This window comes from Pelophylax lessonae, assembly GCF_965119305.1.
Source record: "Pelophylax lessonae genome assembly, chromosome: 10".
Taxonomy (NCBI): domain Eukaryota; kingdom Metazoa; phylum Chordata; class Amphibia; order Anura; family Ranidae; genus Pelophylax; species Pelophylax lessonae.
The window spans coordinates 39,294,501-39,318,300 of record NC_138777.1 but is presented as its reverse complement, the minus strand read 5'-3'; the positions used below and the strand labels follow the sequence as shown (position 1 = coordinate 39,318,300).

Below are 23,800 nucleotides of genomic sequence, written 5' to 3'. Positions count from 1 at the left end.
TTAACCATCACATGACATCACTTCTGCAGTCGGCTGTTGTTGACCGACAAAATTCGTGTGCAGTCTTTAGCACTTTTCAGCCGATAGGACAGCACCGGACAAAAGACGGCCGATCGTTCGGCCGACAATAGCTACGTTTGTACGGGGCTTTACTCCCATGTCTGCTTTTTGGAGGATCAGTAAAACATTTGCTCTTCCATGGGTATCCTTGCACAGGTGTTAAAGCTGGAGCTCCTCAGCAGAAGTGCATCAGGAGTAAAGGAAAGAATTTCACTTAGATTCAAGAACTGTTTCAATATATAAGAGACATTAGAATTTGCCAAACTGAGGATATCGCATGCTGCTTAGAGAATTGTACTATGGGGCAAAGCGATGAGCTTGTAGTAAAGCAAACAAAGAGAATAATGTTTAGAGAAGATTGTCTCGTTGGGGTCCTGTCTAAATATTTATCAGAGTAGTGGCAGTAAAGGCTGCGTATCTCACTGCCAGTGACACACAGCGTCTCCCTCTCCCCCTCCCAACCATAAAGATTCTGCTGAGCACTTTGAAAAGTGAATAGAGTGAGAGCAGGCATAGGGGAAGAGAAAGAGTCAGAGAGGAAAAGGAGCAATGTAGAAGAAGCCTGAAGGGAATGGTGACAAGTCATACCACCAACAGAAAAGGAAGATATCTATTGTATGAATGACTTGAGAGAAAAAAGACATACAAGGTACCTTCATCTTAGATGGACATGAAATTACTAACTCAGCAAGAATCTGTCTTTATTCATTTTTTGATGAGTGGAACTTGTTGAATATAATAGTCACAGACTAGAAAGCAGCTGCCCTTCTGAACAAGGTGTTGTTCATAGCATGTCATTTTGGGACTGTGTGTCACAGCAGGACTATGCTTTGTCACTTCACTGTCACTTGCTGAATACAGTTATTTGACAGCTCTCATCCCTTTGTTACACAAGTCACTGACTTGTAAAGGATTCTTTGAGCCCATGCTTGCTGCTGTTTCGTGCACTTCTAGGTTCTGTCGATGATTTGTGCAATTCATCTGGAGGGTGGGGACTCGTTCTTGGGATGAAGATACGTGAAGGGTGACAACTGCTTACTTTTGATAAAGCCCTAAAAAAGGAAAGTCACTGATCTCCAGTTGTGACTCAATCTGTTGGAGGCTGAGGATGGATGACAAGATGCCTGTTGACCATGAGGACCCTCCTACCATGGATGAGTGGTCAGCTGCAGGTCAGTGGATAGGATGTGCAGGGACAGAGGCTAGATTCCAGGAACTGTTATGTGTCAGTGGGAATTACAGAGCAGCTGGTGTATAATTTAGTCTCATAATTCATTGGAAGATAGGGGGATGTGCGATAATTCACCCTGAATATTGGTTAAGAATAAGAATTTTCTTTATAAAACATGACTAAGCAAATGCCAATAAGACAGCCAATGAGTTTAAAAAAAGTACAGTCGGTGACTAATTCTCTGGAATTTTTTTAGATTATTATCAATGAAAGCACATGTTCCTTGGTTCTTTAAACATTCTTGCTGTCTCCTGGGTTGGCTAGAGTAACTCCTTTAATCCACCTTAATTTGCCCACCACTGTCAAATTAGTTTGTCAATTCAGGTGTCAGCATCTTAGAAAATGAAATACAGTTGTAGCTTCAAATCAATGCACAAACACAAAGTCTTACATAGCGATCCCCAACCATAGGCTCTCTCAGCTATCTGTTGCTTATAGAATTTCTTGGCAGGTGATTTGTTTGTGTGTGTATATTATATCAAAGTCAAGTCAAAGTCAAGTCAAAGCTACTTTATTGTCAATTCTTCCACATGTACAATACATACATACAGAGAATCTAAATTACGTTACTCTTAGACCCCCGGTGCATGCTGATAATACTAACAATACAGCCTAAAAATCTAAAAACACCAAAAAATAAATAAAAATAAGATTAAATAAAAGATTAAATATATATATATATATATTTTTTTGTATACTGTATGTCTTTTTTTATTATTTATTATATTACTAGTTAAGCCCTACAACCATTTTCACATTTCAATGTCTATGAATCTGGCAATATATTATATTTTTTTACTTGTATGTATTGTTTATTTGGGGGTTAAAATGCTTTCTTTTGGTGATGTTATTTTGCTAGAGTAATATCATTTTAAAAAAGTGAAAAAAGTTAATATTTTGTAAACATATGTTTTTTTTCCCAGTCTGAGCAGCGATAAATTTAAAATGATTATTGTTCCTTTAGGTATAGAATACCACTTTTTTAACAGGATTTGGTTTGCTTAACATCACACTAACATTATACTTCTAGTACAAAGTACTAAGACTTTTTGAATATTGTGTTTTTTGATAGCAAATACAAAGGGAATAACATACACATATATTAAGAAGCCTGGGTTCCCCATGAAATATAAAAGGGTGTTTACAAAAAAACAAATAAAAGGGGAAGTAAACAGAACAGATCCATGCTACACAACACAGCGGTTTGTCATATAGTGGCTAATCAGGAACATAATCTTCGTAATACCAGTGGACACTAAATCTAGGTATCAGAATTCGTGACCAGAATTCCACTCTGTCCAAGGTTGCCAGGTTTTTGAGAAGGAAGAGTATGAGTTATTACTAATGGCAAGGGCCTTTTCGTAGGCGAAGTTAGTTCTTCTTTTGTTTAATACGTTTTTATTGAAGAAAAATGGAACATGACATCAAAAAAGTTCCAAAGGAAACAACACGTAAAGTGACATTCAGTGTCAAACAAATATGACAATAATGTAAACCAACATCCAGTCAGTAGACAAGGAGAAGTTAGTTCTGACCAAAGAGAGTGCCTCTGAAGGTTTAGGGGACAGTTGGGACTTCCAACTTCTTACGATTATGGTTCTGGTCGTCAAAAGGACATGTGTAAGAATTGTGCGGAATTCCTTCGGCCATTTCTCCACTCCTATGTTGAGGAGCGCTAGGGCCGGGGTAATGGGAATTAAAATTCCAGTAATGTCCAATAAAACACAAGATATTTTGCGCCAGAAGCTAGTCAGACATTTACATGCCCAGAGTATATGGTACAGAGATCCCGCTTGTCTGCATTCCCCCCAACCAATGGAGGAAAAGGAAGATATTCGCACTGGAGTGTAATACTACCTAGATACAATTGTTTGAGTCAATTCCCAGTGTTGGACATTTTCTGTAACAGTGTATACAGAGCTGAAAGCTTTAAGCCATTGAGCATCTGAGAACTGCTGGTTGAGGTCACGCTCCCACTCTGCTACAGATTTGACAAGGTTTAGACCCGGTTCACACTGATGCGAGTGCCGGGTTCGCATGTAATGTCGGAGCGCACTGCTCCGACATTACATGCGATCAGCTGTGCGGTGCGAGTTTAGCCATACAGTTTGTATGGCTAAATTCGCATCGCACCCGGTGCAAACACGCACAGGAGGCATTTTTGCAGCCGCATCAGGATCGGATCGCACAGCGGTTCACACTTGTGCGATCCGATCCTGTGCGAACTGCACGATCGCACTGCGATATGCGATCAAACTGGGGGTGTCGTTAAGATTACATTGACACCCCCAGCGTATCGCATATGGCAGTGTGAACTGCCGGGGGTGCGTGTGCGATGCGGGAAAAGGCTGCGAATTCGCAGCCTTCCCGCATCGCAATAGTGTGACCCGAGCCTTAGTTTGTCTTGGAAAAGTGTGTAAAAGAGTGCAATGCCTCCATGTTGAGGGACAGGAGAGTTGAGAAAATTCCAAGCCTTGGGGTGTATTTTGAGTGTAGAAGGGGGATATCGACATAAAAATTGTGTAATAAATAATAGGCTGAAGCAATAGTGGCTCAAAAGCTGAAATTAGTGTTTTTATCTAACACTTAAACTGCAAAGGCAGCCAAAATTAACAAAATCATACAAAATTAAAAAATGTAAAAAGTTTAAACAGTGTCATTTTTTTTAGGCAATACAGACCATGGTGAAAATTCTAACAAATATCTGTGTGTGCTGGAGAACCAATCATAACACAGATCAAAGAGTAAATTACAGAGTGTGGTATAATACCATGTGTCTAGTTACATAGTTAGTGAGGTTGAAAAAAGACATCAGTCCATCCAGTTCAACCTATGATGTGTGTGTGTGTGTGTGTGTCTACTGTTAACCACACATTGTATACCCCTGTATGTTGTGGTCTTTAAGGTGCCCATCTAATAGTTTTTTGAAACTATCAATGCTCCCTGCTGATACGACTGTTTGCGGAAGAGAATTCCACATCCTTACTGCTCTTACAGTGAAGAACCCCCTGCGTATTTTAAGGTTAAACCGCCTTTCCTCTAGTTTTAGTGAGTGGCCACGCGTCTTATTGTATTTCCTTTCTCTGAATAGGTTTTTCCACATGCTAGGGTTTCCAGTACAGTATTTGTACATTGATATCATATCCCCCCCCTCAATCGTCTCTTCTCCAGAGAGAATAGGTTCAGTGCTTGTAGTCTTTCCTCATAGCTGATGTCCTCCATTCCCCTAATTATTTTTGTTGCCCTTCTCTGGACTTTCTCCAGTTCCAGCACATCCTTCCTGAGGACCGGTGCCCAGAACTGGACAGCATACTCCAGCTGTGGCCGAACCAGAGTCTTGTAGAGTGGAAGAATAATCTCTTTATTTCTGGAGTGAATCCCCTTTTTTATACATCCCAGTATTCTGTTGGCTTTGCTTGCAGTGGCTTGGTATTGCATGCCACTGCCAAGCCTGTTGTCTACCAGTACCCCCAGGTCCTTTTCCATCCTAGACTCACCCAGAGGTCCCCCCCCCCCAGTGAGTAGCTTGCTTTTTGGTTTCTGGCACCCAGGTGCATTACTTTACATTTTTCAACATTGAACCTCACCTGCCATGTAGTTGCCCACCCCATAATTTTGTTCAGGTCCGCTTGTAAGGTTTCCACATCCTGCATAGAAGATATTGGCATGCTTAGTTTAGTATCATCTGCAAATACTGAGATTTTGCTCGATATCCCCTCCTCTACATTATTTATGAATAAATTAAACAGGATTGGGCCCAGGACAGAACCCTGGGGGACCCCGCTTTCCTGAGTACTCCCCATTAATCACCACCTTTTGCAACCTCCCCTGGAGCCAGTTCTCTATCCAGGTACTCACCTTATGGTCCATACCTACCTTTCTTAGTTTGAACAGTAAGCGTTTGTGGGGAACGGTGTCAAAGGCCTTTGCGAAGTCCAGATAAACCACATCCACAGGCTTACCTTTATCTAGGTGGCAGCTCACTTCATCGTAGAAGGTTAATAGATTGGTTTGGCAAGAACGATTTTTCATGAATCCATGCTGATTACTACTAATAATACCATTTTCTTTACTAAAGTCTTGTATGCGGTCCCTTAACATCCCCTCCAAAATCTTGCAGACTACTGATGTTAGGCTGACCGGCCTATAGTTACCCGGGATATATCTCGGCCCCTTTTTAAATATTGGTACCACGTTGGCTTTTTTCCAATCAGCTGGCACCATACCCGTCTGTAAACTATCCTTAAAGATCAAGAATAATGGTCTGGCAATCACCTGGCTGAGCTCTTTAAGAACCCTCTGGTGCAAGCCATCCGGTCCTGGTGATTTATTTATGTTAAGTTTCTCTAGTTTAGTTCTAAGTCTATCTTCTGTTAGCCATGGCGGTATTTCCTGAGGTGTGTTGTTTAGTTTGGCCTTACAAGCTGGGTTAGTGTAGCCCCCTGATTCTTTTGTGAAGACTGAAGAGAAGAATTTATTTAACACTACCGCCTTTTCCCTGTCCTCTGTGGCCAAAACTCCCTTATCGTCTTTTATGGGGCCAATGTGTTCTGGCCTCGCTTTCTTACTGTTTATATACTTAAAGAATTTCTTGGGGTTCTTTTTACTCTCTTCCGCTATATGTCTCTCGTGTTCTATTTTAGCCGCCCTGATTTCGTCTTTACATTTCTTATTACACTCTTTGTAATGCTTTAATGCTGCCAATGACCCCTCAGTCTAGTGTTTGCAATAGTTTGTAGCTGGATCGACTATAAACCACTAAATTTGGCTCCAACCTAGTAAAAGTTAGAAAACTTTATCCTAGATATTCCAATGAAAATGATATGTAATTATCTTTTGGAAGTCAGTATTTTAATTCAGGCCTTATAGCACTAAAAAAAAAAAAAAAAAACAATTGCTGCCTTGTGCTGATATATTTCACATTTGTAAAGATTGTGAACTTATAATACAGGTCCATTTGATAAAAAGGAAGTAAAGCTTCCTCTATAACTTGTACCTATAGGTAAGCTTTATCTGTAAATACCTCCTAAATATGCACCGTTTAGGAGATATTTACTTTGCATGCAGTCAGTAACATCACTGGCGCATGCGCTCTGAAGGAATGGCCCGTGCCATTCCTTCAGAGCCCTGTGCCGTGAACGGCAGCTCCCGTGCGCATGCGCAGGAGTGACATCATCATGGCTCCGGCCAACCAGATGGCCGGAGGACAAAAACCCGGAAGGAAGATGGCTTAACATGTCGGCCGTGTAAGTGTTGTGCGGACGGCACTGTGGGGTCTCGTTTTAAGGTATTTTATAATGAGCTAGTATGCGATGCATACTAGCTCATAATGCCTTTGCCTTTCAGGTTTTTATTTTTTACATTTTTTTTTTTTGGGAGGTTTACAACCCCTTTAATGGTGTATCTATTTCTTGTTCTTACTTTAAAAGTTGTGTTTTCTTGTACATACAGGCTAACATGGCACAAAGCAAACATGTTCTGACTTAATAGGGCTGATTTACTAAATGAGTATGTTCACTATGCAAAGTTATTTTTTACTTAGCTTAGTGAATGATGTAAAGCTAAGTAATAACCTACTTTGCAGCCATGTGCAAAGGAAACTTAAAAAAAATGAAATTTTGCTTCCATGTGAATGGTTCAAAGTCAGCACAGCTAAATCCAATTCACAAAGCAAAGTGAAAATTTCCTTTTCAAGGTGAAAACTTAGCTTAGTGAATGAGGTTACGTTGTGCTGACTTCTATTATCCAAGCATGTGCGAGCAAAATCCCGTTTGTTCGTTTGTTTGTTTTTATACTTCCACATGACTGGGTTTTCTTTGCACTTTTTCACTCACCTTCACCTCATTTACTAAACCAACTGAAAATTACCCTTTGCAAAGCAAACATGCTATACTACTTTTGTAAATCAACCCTACTATTTCAAAGTCATTGATATGTACTTTGTATGGATTATTACATTGAATTGTGTATGCTGAGGTCAGTCCATATCCTGTATGTTTCCTCTCCCTATACTAAATTATGAATTACTAGTTGACTGCTAAATTGACCCCAGTGACGTGAGTCAGCAATTCCAGAATTTAGTCCCAGGGAAAGCTTTTAATAAGGAATCCCAATGCACTAACCCTGCCCTGACCAGAAACCTGAGTGGAGCTTCTATTACATAGTAGCTGGATCTAATCACTAGGAAACCCAGTGAGTCAAACTGACTATCTGATTCCTAGTGGCAATCCCTCTTGCTTAACATCTGAGTGTTTCTTAGCTGAGCACAAAAGCTTTAATTATCACATGTGGGATAAAATGATCTCCTCTTCTCATATGTTACTATTTCTGATACCTGACCATTGTAGAAGCTCCACACATTTTCACTTCCAGAGGAACCTGTGAGATTTTCAAAAATGACTAAACATGATTTTCCAAGTGACCATGCTGGAAAATTACTATGACTGACTCTGCAGATTTTAATCACTTCCACATCTCATTACTTTCTTCTTTCCCATGAATTACCTGGATGATTTGAGTATGTTTAAATTTGCTACATTGCTTATGAAAAGTTGAGGACATGAGGGTGACTTTAGCTGATTTAGAAACTTTAGAAACGCTTATTGAACATGATTATGTTATTAGGCTTCTTTCTCCATGTCCTGTGTCCAAGATTTTTCCCATCTACCAATCTTTTTACTGTATGATTTTGCTGAACAAGCATCTCAAATTAATTTTTTTATAGGAACAAAATATTATTTATAACTTTTTTTAAATTATATTATTGGTTTTAACCACTTGCCGACCGCCGCACGCCGATCTACGTCGGCGGTCAGCCCCTCACAGGCAAAGTGACGTAGGGCTACATCACTAGCTTGTGAGGGTCTAGGGAGCGAGCGCGCACCGCCGGAGGCGCGCTCCCGCTCCCGCGTGGTCACGGACCCCCCCCCGCGCGTGTGACCGGCGGACCCGATGTCCGCCGGCCACTCTGCGATCGGCGGGGGAGAGGGAGAAAGTCAGGCAGCTTGTGTAAACAAGCTGCCTGTCATTCTCCCCTCTGTATGAGAGCTGATCATATGGATCTTCTATGTAGATCCGTTGATCACTCTGCATACAGCTGAAGCCACAGCCAATCACAGTAAGAATCACGCCCCTAGGGACACACACAGCCCCTCCCTCTCAAATAAAGTTAACCCCTTCACTACCAGTGTATTTTTACAGTAACAGTGCATATATATAGCACTGATTACTGTAGAAATGTCACTGGTAACCCCAAAAGTGTCAAAAATGTCAGTCAAGGGTCCGATCTGTCCGCCCCAATGTCGCAGTACCGCAAAAAAAATCGCAGATCGCCGCCATTACGCGTTAAAAAAAAAAAACAACAAAAATGACAAAAAACTTTCCCTTAGTCAGTAAACGCAATAACTTTTGCGCAAACCAATCAAAATACGCTTTTTGCGATTTTTTTTACCAAACATAGGTAGCATAAAACAAATTGGCCGAAAATGTTAAAAAATTTTGATTTTTACATTTTTTTGGGGGGGAATTTCATATAAAAAAAAAGGGGAAAATATTGCTATTTTTGCAAAATTGACGCTCTTTTTTTGTTTATAGCGCGTGATCAAAAAATCGCACAGGTGATCAAATACCGCCAAAAGAAAGCTCTGTTTGTGGGAAAAAAAGGACGCCAAATTTGTTTAGGTACAGCGTCGCACGACCGCGCAATTGTCCGTTAAAGTCACGCAGTGCCGAATCGCAAAATACCCCCTGGTCGTTTAGCAGCCAAATCCTCCGGGGCTTAAGTGGTTAAAGAATTAAGTGGTACAATACAGAGCCTTTGGGCATTTCCCGGCTTGAGGTAAACACAAAACCAGCGTCTCTAATTATCTCCACACAGCTCAGTGATTTATAATAGGGATCGACTGATTATCGACAAAGCCAATATATCAAGGGCCGATCTGCACTTTCCCCGATATATCGGAATCGGCCCCGGAGGTTACTGATATTGCCGATATTAAGGGAAAGTGCTCGTACCGGAGTAATGCCTGCAGCTAGAGGAATCACCCCGGTACCGGCGTCCATAGCCGATGGTCGGCTGTCTTGTAATGACAACCGATGCGGCTGAGAAGCCGCTCAGCTGTCATTACAAGGAGTGGGAGGGGAAGTCCCCCCTCCCGCCGCCTTCCGCGTCTCGCCCGGGTCTCCCGTCCCACCGGGAGACCCGGGCAACCAGCCTGCACGGCCGCCAAAGACCCGATCAAAGCATCATTCGGCTCTGATCGGGTCTCCATGCAAAAACCCGGAAGTGATGTCATGACATTACTTCTGGGTATTCGGCACCAGATTAAAAAAATGACAGCATTCAAAACAGCCAAACTAGGTGCAGAGGAGGCAGAGGAGGGGTTTTGGGTCTTTTAGACCCCCAGATCCCTCCACAAAAGTAGCTGTCAAAGAAAAAAAAACATATTTTTTTTAAATGTACGAAAATATCGGCCCATATCGGCTGATACCGATATGCATTGACCAAAATATCAGTATCGGTATCGGCAACGAAAAACCGATATCGATCGATCACTAATTTATAACATTTTTAACATATAGCTATCAAATTATAATGATAACGCACCATCATATATGTTTTTATCATTATCATCATTGGGCACATTTTATGGTGTTCCAGGCTATGGAACATTTTATATTATTCTATTAGCACCTAACCAGCTTCTCCATTTCCTATTGGTTAATAGATGGATGGCTACAATGGGTGGTAAACACACCAGGGTTGATCTACTAAAACTGGAGAGTGCAAAATCTGGTGCAGTTGTGCATAGTAGCCAATCAGCTTCCAACTTAAATTTGTTCAATTAAGCTTTGCCAAAAAAAAACTGTAAGCTGATTGGTTTCTTTGCAGAGCTGCACCAGATTTTTCACCCTCCAGTTTTAATAAATCAACCCACCATGTTTGTATGGCTGTGTCTGGTATAAACTAGATTTTGCTAACTGACCCTTTTGCGGATAATCAGCAATGGGTAGTGAAGAGGCATACAGAATGGGAAAGCGCTGAGCAGACCTCACCTTTGGTGTGATACTTAATAAATTAAAAAATAAAATAGGTAGGAGAATTAATAATGACAAGCTCCAATATCTGAACTGTGGTGTTTTTTTTTTTATATTGGATTATATAAAGATTATCTATGTTAATGGTGTTGTAGGGGTGGGTACAGGGGCTGACTGGCAACTTCTTGCCCCGGGAGCAAGTACAAACCAGAAGCCCATGGTGCAGAGATTTGGCCCCCCTCCTACTTTCCCCCTGACCCCCATTCCAGGCTGAAGCTCCGCTCCAAGTACTCTCTACTCACCGGCTGAATCTGGGTTCCCGACCTAGCCAGCAGGGGGCGGTTGGGGGGAGCTGGGACAGCTCGGTCAGGGCTGGAGGAGAGTCTACAGTGGGGCATGGAACCAGCCTCTGCTCAGACACATTTACATCATCCATGCGGGGGCGGGGGCTGCGCTCTATCCTTATCTTCAACCCCCACTCTGTAGGTCAATAGTGGGGACTTTTTACTTGTCTTCACCAGAAAACTTTAGGCATGTCTGGCAGAAGCGGAGCAGCCTTTTTACAGGGCATCAGAGCGGCCCAGGGGGCAATTTCCCCCCTGCCCCCTGGCCCAGTCCTCCCCTGGGTGGGTATATCAAAAGAGGGAAACAATTCCAAATATTTGCCAACTAAAACATTCACATGTGTGTTTGTGTGTATTTGGCTGCAGCTAGCCTTTATTTGCAAAGAAGAATGAACTATAGATATTTTGTGTACAGATTATATAGGCTGTAAATTACTTTTAACAAAATTTTGGATGGTGGTTGACCTGAGTTTCCAAATAAGCTCTTGGTTTTGACAATATTTGAGGGAGCGAAACGGCCGTCGAGCAGAGTTTCATGTGTGAGGTCCCAGCCGCCATTCTACTGTTAGTTTGGCGGCTTTTATAGTAAGCGCACTACTTACATTTGCCATTACTATATTGCACTTTATGGACCTTGTATGGATTTTAGCAATATTTTGCATATATTTCACCCGACCACTTCATTTTCCAAGTGAGTCAGTGTTTCATGACCATTTTGTATTTTAAATTACTTTAAATAAATACTACACTATGAGATTTTATTTCTCATGTCTGGTGACTCATCTTTTATGACCGGTTTGAATACCCTGGTTGATGACATCAACTCGATAGCGCGGGAGTGCAATAATCACTGCCATTTGAGACCACTTCCAGAGTAAAAGTTTATCAATATCATGGCGTGTTTGCTGTCCTATAATCTAGACAGCATATGGATCTGGTGAGTTTGCATTTCTACTAATGGGGGGAGGATATGACCGTGGTGACACATCGTAGAGATTATTGAATACCAAGAAATAGTACTGTTCACTTTCACCTAGATTTTTTATGGACTTTAACCACTTGCCGACTGCCTAACGCCAATCTATGTCGGCAGTCAGCCCCTCACAGGCAAAGCGACGTAGGTCTACGTCGCTAGCCTGTGAGGCTCTAGGGAGTGAGCGTGCGCCCGCTCCCGCTCGCTCACGGACCCCCCCGCGCATGTGCCCGGCGGACCCGATGTCCGCCGGGCACTCGTGATTGCCCGTTAGAGCGGGAGAAAGGCAGGCGGCTAATGTAAACACAGCCGCCTGTCATTCTCCCCTGTTTAAGAATGGAGATCATATGGTCCTGCTATGTAGGACCGTTGATCTCTGTTCTTACACCAGTAGCCACATCCAATCACAGTTAGAAGCACGCTCCTAGGGACACACTTAACCCCTCCCTCTCAAATAAAGTTAACTCCTTCCCTGCCAGTGTCATTTTTACAGTAACAGTGCATAGATATGTATAGCACTGATTACTGTAGTAATGTCACTGGTAACCCCAAAAGTGTAAAAAATTGCAGTCAAGGGTCCGATCTGTCCGCCGCAATGTTGCAGTCCCGCACGAAAAAACGCAGATAGCCGCCATTACTCGTTAAAAAAAAAACCAACAAAAATGACAAAAATCTTTCCCTTAGTTAGTAAACGCAATAACTTTTGCGCAAACCAATCAAAATATGCTTTTTGCGATTTTTTTTTTACCAAACATAGGTAGCATAAAACAAATTGGCCAAAAATGTTAAAAAATTTTGATTTTTACATTTTTTTTGGGGGAATTTCATATAAAAAAATTTTAAAAATATTGTTATTTTTGCAAAATTTACGCTCTTTTTTGATCAAAAAAAAAAAAAAGTTGCACAGGTGATCAAATACCACCAAAAGAAAGCTCTGTTTGTGGGCAAAAAAGGACGTCAAATTAGTTTAGGTACAGCGTCGCACGACCGTGCAATTGTCTGTTAAAGTCACCCAGTGCCGAATCGCAAAATAGGCCCTGGTCAGGAAGGGGGTAAAATCTTCCGGGCTTAAGTGGTTAAGTTACAGATATTTTTGCCACATTTAATTTTGTGATATTGTGCATTGTGTTGTGATTACACTATATTTTTGTACGACATAGAATACACAGCGCTGCAACCTTTTATTGAATATTTGAATTGCTTTCTAAATATTTAGAATGCTTACTAAACACTTGCCGCATGCCAAGAGAACACTGTAATGACTGTAGAGAAATCCCAACTGCATCAACGCGTTTTTGGTCTTGAGCTAAAGCTGGCCATACACCCATAGATTTTATTTGTTCAGCCTGCAGGCTGCATGAAAGAAATCTAACAGATTCCTTTATTTATGTTAAACACGGCAGATGGACAGATCCCCCGCTGCAGCTATTGTACGCTTGTGTTGGTCTGCGCCAAAACACGCAGGTTCAACTTTAATTTAGCAAACTGACAGAGCTTTGTCCTACAGGTGCACTGTTTATATTTGTGTACATGTCCTTTCTAGTAAAGGATATAATCTTCTAGGTTTACTCAGAGTTCTATTGTTCTTTGCTTGTAGATTCCAGGTTGTAGGTTTAAAGTCAACACCATATCCTGAAACCATGATTTCGTCATTCTCTAAAGAGGGTGTGCATAAAGTATGTGGATTTTAGGTACGCAGGGCAAGACGACGCACTGGAACTATAATAGAATATAAGGGCATGTCTGAAATCTTCAAATAGTTCTAGGAGGTCTACGATGAAAAAAATTGCTTTGGGAATGTCTCTGCTTTGTGCAAAATTAATAAATAATACAAATAATGTTTGTAAAATGTGTGTAATTTCAGTTTCTGTTTGTAGCCTTTCCCATGTCATTATCATTCGATCTTAAGAAAAAGTGGCTGTAAAAATATTTAACCATAAGAAGTAAAGAACATTAACCAGTAGAGAAAATAGTCAAACACTATAGGCTAAGGACATTTGACCAGAAAAGGAAATAGTATTGGGGAGACTTCTGCATTGTGTACACAGTCCATGGATCTTGCTGTGCGAATGCCCAAACAGATGAGTGTTCGGCCAAGCAAACCTCCAGCTCAGTTCTATGTACAGGACAAACCTACTATCCAGTACCTGTCAATTGAATGTCTTATAGTTTTAGTGCCCCATATTTAGGTTTTATACATTCTTTAGGACACGACAGCCATATTGGATAAAGCCTGCCAAAGAAGTGTCCCACACAGGGAGGTTTAAACCAGTAAGCTGGCAGACCCGCTCTAAAGGTATCTGCTAATTGGTGTCCCCTTACACTCCTGATGTATATTCCTAATGAAAGTATTCATTGGAACAAGATGTCACAGAACTCGTTGTAACGTACCAACATATGTGGAATATGTTATGTACCACAAGGACCAAAGACTGATTGTCAAAATCTGTTTTGTGTTGCATGTTAGGCTTGGAGTCAGTACTGGTTTAACTTCACTATTTTTCTCCTAGGATCAATTGTTAGTGAATGATACATTTGCAGGTGAAAGGCAATCAGAGTTGTATAAAGTACTCGAAACCCATACTTGAGTAAAAGTACAAGTGCTCAATCAAAAAGTGACTTGAGTAGAAGTACTAAAGTATTCAACATTTTTTGTACTTAAGTATTGCAAGTAGTTTTTTTTTTTTTAAATTTTGCTACTCAAGTACTGAAAGTAAAAGTACCAGTAGTTTTGAAAAAAAATTGCTACTCAAGTACTGAAAGTAAAAGTACAAGTACTGTGTTATGTAGTTATTAAAGAAAGAAGTCAAAAGTTTGAACATCATATTGTTTTTTATTATTTCAAATGCAGCTTTTATTTATACATACAGTAGCTTTTATTTTCGTATGCGCTGATAACATACATGTTTTTTATAGCTTCATGAAACCTGCCATCTACTGTTCTGGCAGTGGTAATTTTTATAATAGTAACGAGTAACTATGCAGCACAAAAAAAAAATATCGGAGTGGAAGTATTGAAATCATTGAAAAAATGTAGTGAAGTAAAAGTGGAAGTAGGAGAAAAAAATTCTACTCTAGGAAAGTACAGATACCGCCTTTCGATACTTAAAGCGGAGTGTATGTAATCCCCTTTAAAATGACTTTTACCAATGGAAACTTTTTTTTTTTTTTTTGCTAGTAAATACCTTAATTTCTGCTTTATTCCTCCTCTTCTCACTTCCGGGTCCGATCGGCGATGGCGTCATTCGGCGATTCGCAGTGTGTGCTGGGATGTATTCCATGCCAGAAATCTCGCAGTATTACCCAGGAGCTGAGCTGTACTGTGTGTATTCAGGCCGTGACCTGCCCCGCCTCCGCCCCGCCTCCTCTCAGTGAGTTGTACTGTATGCATTGTATTCAGGCCGTTCTCTGCCCCGCCTCCGCCCGCCTCCTCTCAGTGAGCGAGGACTGAAAGCATTATATCCTCACTGAGCTCACTGAGAGGAGGCGGGGCGGAGGCGGGGCAGAGCACGTCCTGAATACAATGCATACAGTACAACTCACTAAGAGGAGGTGGGGCGGAGGTGGGGCAGGTCACGGCCTGAATACACACAGTACAGCTCAGCTCCTGGGTAATACTGCGAGATTTCTGGAATAGAATACATCCCAGCACACACTGCGAATTGCCGAATGACGTCATTGCCGATCGGACCCGGAAGTGAGGAGAGGAGGAATAAAGCAGAAATTAAGGTATTTACTAGCAAAAAAAAAAAGTTTCCATTGGTAAAAGTCGTTTTAAAGGGGATTACATAGATCTAAAGTTACGAAAATGGGTGGAACTCCACTTTAAGTACAGTAGTGAAGTAGTTCTACTTAGTTACTATACATCTCTGAAGGCAATGAATATAACCTGACATTACACATATGTTACATGCTGCGCAAATAATGAGACATTTACAAAGCAAATTTTTTATATAGAGTTTGAATAATGTTTAGAAGGGGCACATTTTTAGTGTGAATCTGAGCTCAAGAATAATATGGTATGACCTCAAACCAGCAGAAAGAAAGTTCAAGAGTAACATTAGGCTTGGTATACAGCCATTTATTTATTTTTTTCATTCAACTAGCAGGTTAATCTAAAAAACACCTCACAGATCCTCGCACCAACACAATCAATGTGGATGCAGGGATATATCGCCTGTGGCTCTATTTTATTCTGACAGCGGGGTTTTCCTTCCCCAGTCAGAATACACAGATCAGTGCTGCAGCCATTGGCTGCATGTACTGATCGAATGCTGATTTTCCAGCAAGACTGTTTGACGGAAGCTTGTCTGATGACCGTCTTTTGTTGAAGAGACGGGGGTACACATGAACTATAATTTGTCTGGTTCCTGCTAAACCGGCCTTATTTCAATACATGTATACCCAGCTTTAGTGGTATTTCCTAGACTAGAGTATGGGTAGAGTAGGCATAGCCCCTTCCTATCATGACAGTGCTTGTTCCCAAAGCACTCTCATGCCAGGTTCAGACATTGTCAGCTGAGGGGCAAGGCTATATCTAAATCTATGCAAATACTGACTTTCAGAAAGTTGGTATTTACTAAAGAACCACCATAGGCTCACTATAACCACTTTACAACCGCCCGCCAAAGATGTACTGGGCGAATCGCTGTACATGTAAGGCGCTCGCTCTCGGGAGTCTAGGGAGCTAGCCCAAGCCGCTGCCGGCGCGCCCCCACACCCCGCTCATCGGGGACACCCACGAACGTTCCCCACTGAGAGAGAAGGACGGTCGGCTGTTGTAAACACAGCCGACCGTCCTTCTCCCTGGGATGATCATAGAGATCATGTGATCCTTCTATATAGGATCACAGGTCTCTATGGTCATTTCAGAAGCAACGCCCCCCCACAGTTAGAATCACTCCCCTAGGCTCACAATCTACCCCTTGATCACCCACAGTGTTAACCCCTTCCCTGCCAGTGTCATTATTACAGTAACAGTGCATATTTTTAGCACTGATTACTGTAGTAATGTCACTGGTATCCCCAAAAGTGTCAAAAATGTCAGTTAGGGGTCCGATCTGTCTGTCTGCCGCAATGTCCCAGTCACGTAAAAAATCGCAGATCACCGCTGTTACTAGTAAAATAAATAAATAAATAAATAAAAATGACATAAATCTTTCCAGTAGCTAGTAGACGTGATAGCTTATGCGCAAACCAATCAAAATAAGCTTATTGCGATTTTTTCCTGCCATAAATATGTAGCAGAAAACAAATTGCCCTAAAATGTTAAAAAAAATAGATTTTTAGATTTTTTATTTTGGGAATGTTATATAGCAGAAAGTGAAAAATATTGTTTTTTTTTTTTCAAAATTGACGCTTTTTTTCTTTATAGCGCAAAAAATAAAAATCGCACAGGTGATCAAATACCACCAAAAGAAAGCTCTATTTGTGAGAAAAAAGGAACGTAAATTTTGTTTGGGTACAGTTTTGCACGACCGCACAATTATCCGTTAAAGCAACACAGTGCCAAATCGCAAAATATGGCCTTGTCATTAAACCTTGCCAAAACCAAAAATATAATATATTGCAGCTTACCAATCATTTGATGTTTTCTTTTTATTTATTTATTTATTTTTGCTTTTTTTTCCCCTCTATTTTCACCTGGTGATCCGGCCAGTAAATATACTCTGGATGGAGGAGCAACAGAGACACCTTTGAACAGCAGCATTGTCAGTCTGGGGGGAAGGCAGTGTTAGATGTACTAGCAGATTTAGATACACTGACAAATTACAGCCCACCCCCAACTAGTACTTTATAAGCAGTTACAACAAACTGTTTTCTTTTTTTGGGATAAAGGTTTTACATAAATAAAAGCTGATGATCGTTGTCAGCACCCCTGTCAGTGCTGCATGGTTTGTCTCATCTCTCTAACTGCTACATCTGCAGGACAGCTTGTTCTATTGAAAAGCAATAGACTTACTGGCAGGGTCAACAGGTTAAAAAAAAAAAAAAAAAGAAAGCCTTAAAATGAAAACAAATGCAGTCATTACATTTAGGAATTGGTAAGCTGCAATATAATACATTTTTGCTTTTGGGTTTAATACTTCAAATCAATGTTTTTCAGCTTGTGGGCTCCTTTTAGACTATGTCCTGGCTTAAATAATGCATGGCTGTTAAACAGCTCTTTAACCACTCCGTCTGAGTACGGTAATACTACTGCGGCAAAGTGGTTCGTTATCGACTGACGACGTAGTATTAACGTCGTCAGACACTCCCCCTTCTGGGCGGCGCTTGCGCGCCGCCGGAGGCTCGCTCCCGCTGTTTTCATTCACAGCGGGAGTCGGGCCAGGGGAGGAGCAGCGGCGATCGCCGCTGCTCTGCCCTGATCGCCGGGGATCTAGTGTGGAGATCCGCCCGCTGTGTGTAAACACAAGCGGGCGGATCTCCATAGTGACAGGGAGTGACAGATCGGACTGTTCAGCATAGCTGGACATCCGATCTGTCCATGACTCACTCAGTCACCTCCCCCCCTACACGTCAGTAAGCACCAGGCATACATTAACCCCTCCCTCTCCAATAAAATTAACCCCTTCCCTGCCAGTGTTATTTTTACAGTAACAGTGCATATATATAGCACTGATTACTGCAGTAATGTCACTGGTACCCAAAAGTGTCAAAAATGTCAGTCAAGGGTCCGATCTGTCCGCCGCAATGTCGCAGTCCCACAAAAAAAAAATCGCAGATCACCGCCATTACGCGTTAAAAAAAAAAACACCAAAAATGACAGAAATCTTTCCCTTTGTTAGTAAACGCAATAACTTTTGCGCAAACCAATCAAAATACGCTTATTGCGATTTTTTTTTACCAAACATAGGTAGCAGAAAACAAATTGGCCAAAAATTTTTTAAAAAATTGGTTTTTACATCTTTTTTGGGGGGAATTTCATATAAAAAAATGTTAAAAATATTGTTATTTTTTCAAAATAAACGCTCTTTTTTTGTTTATAGCGCAAAAAGTAAAAATCGCACAGGTGATAAAATACCACCAAAAGAAAGCTCTGTTTGTGGGAAAAAAAGGACGTAAATTTTGTTTGGGTACAGCGTCGCACGACCGCGCAATTGTCAGTTGAAGTCGCACAGCGCCGAATCGCAAAAAGTGGCCTGGACGGAAGACAGCAAAATCCTCCGGTGGTAAAGTGGTTAAGGGGCTATAATATTTGTATGATTATTCCCCCAATCTATACAACTATAGAAATATATGCAGTTCTGCAAGTGCATCAATATTAGTTTTAATATTAAGGTTCTGTTTGTTAACAATGCTGGCATCAAGTCACTATCATGTGAAATACTAGCTGGGTGGCAATCCTAACTCTAATCTGGGCGCACTGCGTCTGCCTGCTTTACTTTTTACATTGAAGGGGCTTCCAGGTTACATGGTAAATTCCCTCTGCTTCTGAAATCTGACTTCTCCATGTAATAACCCGGATAGTTTCCTATCTCATTGCTTCTCAGTTTCATCCGCATGGAAATTTGGGATTGTGTCTGCAGCACATGCCAGTGAAATCTGGTATTGTGGTGACTTCGGTATTATGGTGTTATAATCCTCTAGTGGGTTTTCTGTAGGAGTATATGGAAGGTTTTTCACACAGGAGTGTATTCGGGAAACTCAGCTCATATCAGAGTCCTGAAGTTATAGACAGGAATGGAAAGGTCTCCAAATCAGGAGCATTAGAGAGCAAGCTGACAGTGAGCCTATCCTCCTACTTTCCACCTCTACTCTGTATTCTTACCAACCTGCAACCACAGCTCATTCTCAGTTTCCAAACATAGAAAGTGTCTTTATGGATAATGTTAAATGGTCTTCTAGGATTTGTCTTTGTTTTAATATTTGTGTATGTATGCAATATCTTTGCACCAGGGGTCTTTGCATCACTTAACCACTTAAGCCCCGGAAGATTTTACCCCCTTCCTGACCAGGGCCTTTTTTGCGATTCGGCACTGCATGACTTTAATGGACAATTGCGCGGTCATGCGACGCTGTACCTAAACGAATTTGACGTCCTTTTTTTCCCACAAACAGAGCTTTCTTTTGGTGGTATTTGATCACCTGTGCGATTTTTTGATCATGCGCTATAATTTGCAATTTTGCAAAAATAACAATATTTTTTACATTTTTTTTATATGAAATTCCCCCCCCAAAAATGTAAAAATCAAAATTTTTTAACATTTTCGGCCAATTTGTTTTATGCTACATATGTTTGGTAAAAAAAAAAATCGCAAAAAGCGTATTTTGATTGGTTTGCACAAAAGTTATCGCGTTTACTAACAAAGGGAAAGGTTTTTGTCATTTTTGTTGTTTTTTTTTTTTAACGAGTAATGGCGGCGATCTGCGTTTTTTTTTTTGCGGGACTGCGACATTGCAGCGGACAGATCGGACTCTTGACTGACATTTTTGACACTTTTGGGGTTACCAGTGACATTACTGCAGTAATCAGTGTTATACATATGCACTGTTACTGTAAAATTACACTGGCAGTGAAGGAGTTAACTGTATTGGAGAGGGAGGGGTTAAGTGTGTCCTAGGGGCGTGTTTCTAACTGTGATTGGACATGGCTACTGGTGTAAGAACAGAGATCAATGGTCCTACATAGTAGAACCGTCTGATCTCCATTCTTACACAGGGGAGAATGACAGGCGGCTTTGTTTACATTAGCCGCCTGCCTTTCTCCCTTCACGGCGAACGATCGCGAGTGACCGGCGGACATCGGGTCCGCCGGTCACACGCACTGACTTGTTAGGGCTATTGGCTCACAAGCGAGTGACAGGCTAGTGACGTACCGGTACGTCACTTTGCCTGGCCGGGGCTGACCGCCACAGTATATGTACTTGCGGAGGTCGGCAAGTGGTTAAAAACACATTTTGCATGCACATGTGTGCATATGATGTTTTTTTTTTTTTTTTCAATTATAAATTTTATTGAAGTTTCAAGGTGAGATCGTACAATACAAAATCAAAATACATCTCATATCATATTCAATTCTATTCTTACATTAACTTTTCCATCATTCAAAATGTATTCCCCTAACTTCTTCTCACCTCTACTTCACTGTTTCTATAAAACAAAACAACCCCGAACAAAAAAGAAGAAAGAGAAAGAAAGAGAAAAAAAAAAAAAAAAGCTGACAAGAGAGAAAAAGAAATAGAGTATAGGAAAATATGATGTTAATACATTCTATTGAACAGAATCCTAATTTATTCTGGCCATTGGAAAGCATGAACATGAAAATGAGTGACCGCGCCTTAACGCGTTTAGCATTTATGCACATTTGGTGTTTTTTCCACCCAAACTCTCCTCTTCTGAATGTGCAAGCGATGGGATTCTTTTTTTACCTCTAAACGCTCATGCCTTGAATGAAAGGGCCTCCAGGACCCAGCTCGCTCAACAATTTACAAATCGCCTCCTTGGATAGATGGTTTAATGTTGATAGGTAGACTTCTTGGGCTCAGAATACACTTGTTCCCCAGTCGGGATATTTAAGCCGTTACCCAAGAAAGATAAAAATATAGGTTTGCGCAATACCGTTTTATAATTTATTGAAAGCAATAGTATTCAATGAGTGGTACACTCACATTTACAGGTGCCATAATTTGGCACATACAGACAGCGGAGATTCCCGTTTGGTGTCAGATATAAGCCTGAACGCCGCTTGGTGTCAGCATGCATTCCAAGATGCGTTTCAAGAAAGCGGAAGTGACGAACCGGAAGCAGTAGCCGGACCAACCTCAATGCATTTCGCGAGACCGCGTCTTCAGGAATTTATTTAAATTAGCTTTTACCAGGTTGATAAGTAAACTTTTATTTTCATTTAGAAGTGTGTTCGCTTTTTTGGTTTTTACTTTCCATCCTTAAAAAAAGCTTTATCATATGGCCAGGGGCAGTAACAAATAAGATCCCCACACACACACACCTGTACTCTATCAGTGTCCACTATCAAGTGGATATAGGAGGAGTCCCTTATAGTGCAGTTGCACATCTCTCCCAGCAAGGAGTATTATCTCCAAGGGTTAGAGAGGCTGGATTCACCCCTTTTTTATGGATAGTGTAGGACCCACTGACAATGGGCTTAACCTCCCTGGCGGTATGATTCTTTTGGATTTTAGGTGCTGAAAGCGGTACCATTATTTTGCATGTAAGTCTTGTGAATGAGCAGCCCAAACCAACTATATACATTTATTATATATATTATATATATATATATATATATATATATATATATATATATATATATATATATGTGTATGTATGTATACATATATTATGTATACATATATTATATATATATATATATATATATATATATGTATATATATATATATATATATATATATATATACATATATATATATATATATACTGTATATATATATATATACATAAAAAGTACAGTAAAACTGCAGGAAAGGGCACTGGGGGGCAATGTAATGTGAATTTATTTTATTTTGAATGGTATCAGTGTGGTTGGTGTGTTTTACATTTGAATTTGCCGCCGGTTCCACCCCCCGGCAGATGTCACGTCGCCGGAGACGGAAGCCGGGGCTCGCAGATGATCGAGAGGAAGCTCCGCCGCCGCATACCGCCCGCATTCTTCACTGGATCCCGGAAAAAAGGTAAGTAAAACCTCTACCAGGATCCAGCGATCTTCCTAGCGCTACCCCGAGTGTGGCTCGGGGTTACCGCTTTTGGCTCTAAAATCTAACCCCGAGTCACGCTCCGGAATACCGCTAGGAAGGTTAAGGCACGATATGGCCATATGGTGGGACCAAATCCCCATTTTTATTTATGGATTGTCTTCATATTTGATAGTCATTTCTTTTGCATGTGTGCGCTATTCTCTTTTTTAATATACATTCTGATTTCAGATGGGTCTAATACTCTAATATCACTTCATATTGTGTTAGTGACATTAAACACACCTTAATTCTGCAAAAAAATAAAGTCTTTGCCTGTAGAAATCTTTTAGGAAAAAACAAGCATGCAATTGGTTATTGTGGGAGAACGATGCTTTCTTTTTATTTTGTATGATTATCCCTATACAGTAATACAGATGACAGAAGATTTCCACAGACCCTTATACAGGGTCATACTGTACAACAGAGGACTGACACTTATTAAAAATCTAAAGTTTCTAAGCTGGCCTGTGTGTGTTCGGCAAATGTTCACATACAGAATCAATCACAACATCAGCTCAGCAGATTAGTGCTAGCATGATTAAACAAGACAAGAAGTCAGTGCACGTGAAATTAAGGCTGAAATCATATTAGAAAACAGCTCTGCAATCAGCTTTGTAATCTCCGCAAAATGCAAGTTGTGAGATTCACACAAAACCTCAGAATTGCAGCTTGATTCCAGCAAATCATCCATCTGTCCTCATATTTTTCGAGGTAAATGTGATTATAAATGTGATCAGTGGCAGACATAAAGTCCAAAGGGTCCCTCCGAAAGAATTTGTTAGGTTCCTCATCTGATTCTCATCACTGTTACCCCATGAGCATGGCTTTTCTTCAAGGGTTCTGTGCGGCACACTGCATCCACTTCTGCTATGCTATTGTCTCATCGTGTAGTAGGTATGTCTTAACCTCCCTGGCGGTATGATTCTTTTGGATTTTAGGTGCTGAAAGCGGTACCATTATTTTGCAAGTAATTCTTGAGAATGAGCAGCCCAAACCAACTATTTACATTTTTTTTTTTTTTTTGGGTCCTTTCACACGGCCGCTCCGTGTGAAAGGTCCGCTCCGTGTGCCCGCATATCATCCCATCCGTATGCGGATGATATGCGGACATAATGTAAGTATATGGCATTGCGGATGTCAGCGGATGACACCGCTGAAATCCGATTTTCCTTCCTTTCCGTTTTTTACACGGAAGAAAAAATGGGGTTCTGTTCCATTCCTAAAAACGGAACAGAACTGAAAGGAGGAAAATCGGATGTCAGCGGATGGTATTTCCGCTGACACCCGCAGTGCTATTCACTTACATTATGTCCGCAAATCATCCGCAAACGGATGGGATGATTTGCGGACACACGGAGCGGCCGTGTGAAAGGACCCTTACTGTGCATTCTTCTTTATAACATCTCGGGTATGATAAAGTTTGAGACACAAAACCATAAATTAT

General features: G+C 40.9%; 1 protein-coding gene across 3 annotated transcripts in view; it reads left to right on the top strand.

Annotated features, from left to right (window-relative positions):
* Window positions 1-573: 573 nt before the first annotated feature.
* The window catches only part of ANO1 (anoctamin 1), a 375,121-nt gene continuing 351,894 nt past the window's right edge, over window positions 574-23,800 (top strand). For 2 of the 3 annotated variants that reach the window (XM_082270065.1, XM_082270063.1), the window contains exon 1: window positions 574-1,232. In XM_082270065.1, coding sequence (XP_082126191.1) covers window positions 1,169-1,232 — 64 coding nt within the window. In that variant the 5' untranslated portion in view covers window positions 574-1,168. The remainder of the gene's footprint in view (window positions 1,233-23,800) is intronic. The other variant, XM_082270064.1, reaches the window with a different exon arrangement.